This window comes from Notothenia coriiceps, unplaced genomic scaffold (genome assembly GCF_000735185.1).
Source record: "Notothenia coriiceps isolate Sejong01 unplaced genomic scaffold, NC01 NC01_scaffold00034935, whole genome shotgun sequence".
NCBI classification, from domain to species: domain Eukaryota; kingdom Metazoa; phylum Chordata; class Actinopteri; order Perciformes; family Nototheniidae; genus Notothenia; species Notothenia coriiceps.
The window spans coordinates 1-5,398 of record NW_011367636.1 but is presented as its reverse complement, the minus strand read 5'-3'; the positions used below and the strand labels follow the sequence as shown (position 1 = coordinate 5,398).

The 5,398-nt window shown below is 39.4% G+C and overlaps 1 protein-coding gene across 1 annotated transcript in view; it reads right to left on the bottom strand.

Annotated features, from left to right (window-relative positions):
* Positions 1 to 4,693, bottom strand: part of LOC104962540 (AT-rich interactive domain-containing protein 3A-like) — a gene marked incomplete at its 5' end in the record, with an annotated part of 70,822 nt that extends 66,129 nt beyond the window's left edge. The window contains 3 exons of the mRNA XM_010790987.1: positions 3,144 to 3,216; positions 3,919 to 4,242; positions 4,555 to 4,693. Of these exons, the coding sequence (XP_010789289.1) occupies positions 3,144 to 3,216; positions 3,919 to 4,242; positions 4,555 to 4,693 (536 nt within the window). The remainder of the gene's footprint in view (positions 1 to 3,143; positions 3,217 to 3,918; positions 4,243 to 4,554) is intronic.
* Positions 4,694 to 5,398: the final 705 nt, after the last annotated feature.

The following is a 5,398-nucleotide window of genomic DNA, read 5'->3' as shown; positions in this document are numbered from 1 at the left end:
GGGTCTGGACCGATTTAGGCAAATTTGTGCACCATCATCATCCGTCACCGTCTGACAAAACAAACCATGTCTCACATACACACCGCCATGTGACAAAACACCATGAAGTATGATCCACACACACCATCATCACCAATCACAGCCTGCCAAAACACAGCGTTTAAAGAATGCACCTCTGTAATAACACTGTGATTCAGCTTGGGAGGTATTCATGTAACTCGGCAACAGATTTGTATGATAGGCAGAGATGACAAAAGTACACACACCTTTACTCAAGTAGAAGTACAGATACTCGTGTTTAAAAATACTCTGGTGAAAGTAGAAGTACTGACTAAACTTCTTTACTCAAGTCAAAGTAAAGAGGCTTTGAAATGTACTTCAGTAAAAAGTACCCATAACTAGCAGCTGTTTTAAAGAGTACCTGACCTCCCTTTATATTAATAGAACAATAATGTCATTGTTAGCTAATGAATGTTTCCATGCTGAACAACGGCAACATGACAACGTTTTCATTGGTCCCTCTTCTTTAGAGAAGACCAGGAAATGATGGATACACGGATCGTGTTCAAATCAATAGGCACGCAATGACTCTAAATAATAATGATCACGCCACCAAACACACATTCAGACTAAAGGAACCAGCCTGTTTGGAAAATGTGAGAAGTAGAAAGTAAAAAGTCGCAGTGGAGTAAAGTACTGATACCAGAAACTTTAACTTAAAGATCACCTATCATGCTATTTTTAGGCAATAGCATACTGTAGGGCTCAGATATATAAAAATATATAAAAAACATGTCTATGAAGTGTTTTGCTCAAAATACCAAACAGATCACCCATTCTAGCCATACCTCATATCCCTCTATTCCAGCCCTGTTACTAAAGTGTTGATTCTGGGTATAAAGCTTTATATATATATATATTTCAAATTCTACCCAGATACAGCTGAATGCTGCCGTGATGAAACGCCATATCGTTTTCAAAACCACATCAAGGATTACTTCTGAAACAGTATGGAGCTCTTTTTCTCTCTCAGGTTTACCACAAGGTGAGTTCCTTTTTATTTCCTGCTTCTTCACACACATGCTCTCTCCAGTAGAGGTTAGCTCTGAGTGTTAGCGATGCTAATGTAAACAAACCATATTACGTCCAAAACACGTCACGCATTGTTTCTGACAGCAACGTTTCTGATAGGGCCGTGGGTCTAAAGCCCGCCCACATTTCAGATATTACGTCATATCGGACGCAAATCTGGATCAGCTCCGTTGTTCCCACGTTTTTAGAGATTTGGGTACGGAGGAAAAGAGAGAGGGGTTTATTTTCTGACACTTTGTGAGTCTCCTGACACCGGGGACACATCTTTATGTATACAAGACATCTAAAAGTGCATTTTGAATGATAGGAGACCTTTAAGTACAGTAATGAAGTAATCCAATACTTCCCACCTCTGCTGACAGTAAGTGCATTAAACCAGCTGATCTCCCCGGCTGTTGGCCAACTACATAAGTTAGTCCAGATCCTATTGGCTGTGATGCTGCAGAACCACAGGATCACCAGGGGCAAATCCCNTTTAAACGTCTATCTACCAAACTCCCTTTCTTTGGACTAGACTTCCTGTTTTTATCATAGTGCCACACAAAGGACCCAATAATAATAATAATAACAACTTAGATTTATATGGCGCTTTTCAGGGGACCCAAGGTCGCAAGAAGGGATATCGGTTTCCTTTTTGTATCCTCTATCTACCAACCTCCCTTTCTTTGGACTAAACTTCCTGTTTTAGTGTCCATACTTTTAAGAGTCCCCATGTTTGTTCATCTGTAAAGTCCGTAATTACATTCAGCGCATCAAAGCCAAAAAAAGGACACAAGAAGGGGTTACAAGTGTCCTTTTTTAAAAACCTCTATCTCCCTTTCTTTGGACTAGACTTCCCTTTTTTATCCGAAGGTGTCCATACTTTTAAGAAAGCGCATGTTTGTTCATCTGTAAAGCCCACCGAGACAATATATGCTTAAATATCTTCGATTTGATCCTTTCTTAGTTTCTAATTGATTGACCAAATAAAGAGTTTTCGCTGGAGAAGGAACACCAATCAATCTGTAGCTGAAATCCAGATGCTCTGTTCAAAAACATGTCTCAACCCCTCCTCACACCGAGACAGGAAATGACTCTTAAGAAATGGAAGTCATGTGGTATTTGGTTTTGGGGGGAAATAAACTCCAACCAAAGTCACATTTTGGAGACTTGCAAAAGGTATTTCTGTAGGATATGAACACTGCATGCTGGGCCTCGTTACAAAACCATAGGTGTTGTAGTTTTTATATTTAAAATGTATATTCAAATGTCTACACGAGGCCTAGGTGGTGTCCCATTTTACTCACCATTTCTAGTGGAATTTAGACCACATTTTGATGTAAAGATATGATATAAATGTGTATGTTATTGCTTTATTGTGGGGTAACAAATGCTATTATGAGCACTATAATATGTAGAATCCCAACGTTTTCTTGTTTTAGCAACATGTTGCATCTTAACGGTACAATTTCTGTTCACTTTTGGCAGTTTTAGCCCAAAAAGGGAAACACTTTGGGTACTATATCATAATATATCAATCCAAAGCAATATTTCGTAAAAGAAGCCCATTGAAAACAACAAAAAACCCACTTTTCACCAAATGTAAACGTGTAGAAAACTCCTCGGACAATCGTGTTTGTAGAAAAATACTCTAATGCACTTAAAATCTCAAATGAATCCCAATTTATCAGCTAAAGAATTAAAGATGCTCTTATATGCACTACAATATGTAGAATCACACATGTTTATTATTTAGCACAATTTTGCCTCTTAACAATTTCTGTTTGCTTTTGGCGGTTTTAGCCCTCAAAGGGAAACACTTAGGGTATTCCACGTCAAACATATTAATCCAGAGCCCCCAAAAGAAGCCCATTGAAAACAACAAAAAGCCACTTTTCACCTCATTTGAACGTGTAGAAACTCCTCTGGCAATCATATTTGTAAAAAACTAATTCATATCTCACATAAATCCCAATGTCACCACACAAGCCAAATGAATGTCTGCGATGGAGAGCCTGAAGTGAGGAAGCATCTGCTGCTGCTTAATAAAATGTGGATTTGGCAACTCTTACCTCTTTTCTGCATGAAGGTGAAGAGGTCGTCCAAAAACTCCTTCCTCTTGGGGTCTGGATCCAGTTCATACAGCTGAAGAGGAAACAGAAGCTCATTAGGACGGCTTTGCTGAGTCTGTATTGAATACCTTCAGTTACCTCTCTGGATGAATGATGTGAAATATAACCAAGTGTTAAATCAGACTTTAGTTCCACCTGGAGTAAATCCACCAGCTACCCTGCAGTATACAAAGTCATTCAAACTAGCTGCACCTTTACCAGCTTTGAGAACACTTTCATGATCAATCATTATAAAACATATCATATCTATTATTCTGAAATGGACCAATCTGCACAATGACTACTTTTACTGTCGCTACTTTCACTATATTTTGATGAGAATACTTTTCTACTTTCACTTGAGGAACATTTTGAATGCAGGACTTTTACTGTAACAGAGTATTCCTACACTCTGGTACTTCTACTTTTACTCAAGTACAAGACCTGAGTACTTCTACTTTTACTCAAGTACAAGATCTGAGTACTTCTACTTTTACTCAAGTACAAGATCCGAGTACTTCTACTTTTACTCAAGTACAAGATCTGAGTACTTCTACTTTTACTCAAGTACAAGATCTGAGTACTTCTACTTTTACTCAAGTACAAGATCTGAGTACTTCTACTTTTACTCAAGTACAAGACCTGAGTACTTCTACTTTTACTCAAGTACAAGATCTGAGTACTTCTACTTTTACTCAAGTACAAGATCTGAATACTTCTACTTTTACTCAAGTACNTGTTGGTCCCTGAAGGCAACATCTCCCTGCTTCTGTTGGTCCCTGAAGGCAACATCTCCCTGCTTCTGTTGGTCCCTGAAGGCAACATCTCCCTGCTTCTGTTGGTCCCTGAAGGCAACATCTCCCTGCTTCTGTTGGTCCCTGAATTCAACATCTCTCTGGTTCTGTTGGTCCCTGAAGGCAACATCTCCCTGGTTCTGTTGGTCCCTGAATTCAACATCTCCCTGCTTCTGTTGGTCCCTGAAGGCAACATCTCCCTGCTTCTGTTGGTCCCTGAAGGCAACATCTCCCTGGTTCTGATGGTCCCTGAAGGCAACATCTCTCTGGTTCAATGCAAATGTGATTTTGGATTATGTTGGAAAATAATCTCTGTGTCAAACGGACGTTTATTTTTCTTACACGTTTAGTTCAGCGGGATAATCTCCACATATCAACACCACTTTATGCCGACTCAGGGTTTGGGGTTTTATGACTCGTAACGCTGACTAATTTCAGGGTTTTAGGACTCGTAATGTTATCTGATTACCCCAGTATCCATTTATTTGCAAGCCTGCAGAGTTCAGTACTGTAAACCTAATTTAAGTTGAAATACTAACAGGCTTTTCTGTATTTATTTTTGGATGGCATGGACTCACGCGGATGTGAGGCCGGATGCCGTGGCTCTGGCAGTATTTCTCCAGATAGTTCTGGACCTCGTGGTGCGGCAAAAAGCTGCTCAGCTTGGAGTCGAAGGGGAAATCAGGAAACATCATCACCTCTTTGGGAAGATTCGTCCTGCGGGAGGAGGAGGAGGCTTTAAAACTTAAATGTAAACAGGACCGTGAGTGTTTTATGAAGTTTCCTGAACATGGTGTTCCTCAGGGAAACCTCCTCGGCCCACTTTAGTTTTATTTTTGTAACACTAACACATTTCAGGGTTTTAAGACTCATAATGCCACCCGAAGGTCTCAATTTCCAGTTTTGCAAGCCTTCAGAGTTTAGTACAGTAAACCTAATTTAAGTTGAAATACTTAATACATTGACATGTCACTAATCAAATATAGTTTGCCACATGGGACCAAAGATGTTAAAGTACACACATCCTTTACTCAAGTAGAAGTACAGATACTCGTGTTTAAAAATACTCTGGTGAAAGTAGAAGTACTGACTAAACTTCTTTACTCAAGTCAAAGTAAAGGCTTTGAAATGTACTTCAGTAAAAAGTACCCATAACTAGCAGCTGTTTTAAAGAGTACCTGACCTCCCTTTATATTAATAGAACAATAATGTCATTGTTAGCTAATGAATGTTTCCATGCTGAACAACGGCAACATGACAACGTTTTCATTGGTCCCTCTTCTTTAGAGAAGACCAGGAAATGATGGATACACGGATCGTGTTCAAATCAATAGGCACGCAATGACTCTAAATAATAGAGGTGCACCGAATGGGAAATTCTTGGCCGAAACCGATACAAAATAGGAAACAGTTGGCCGAAAA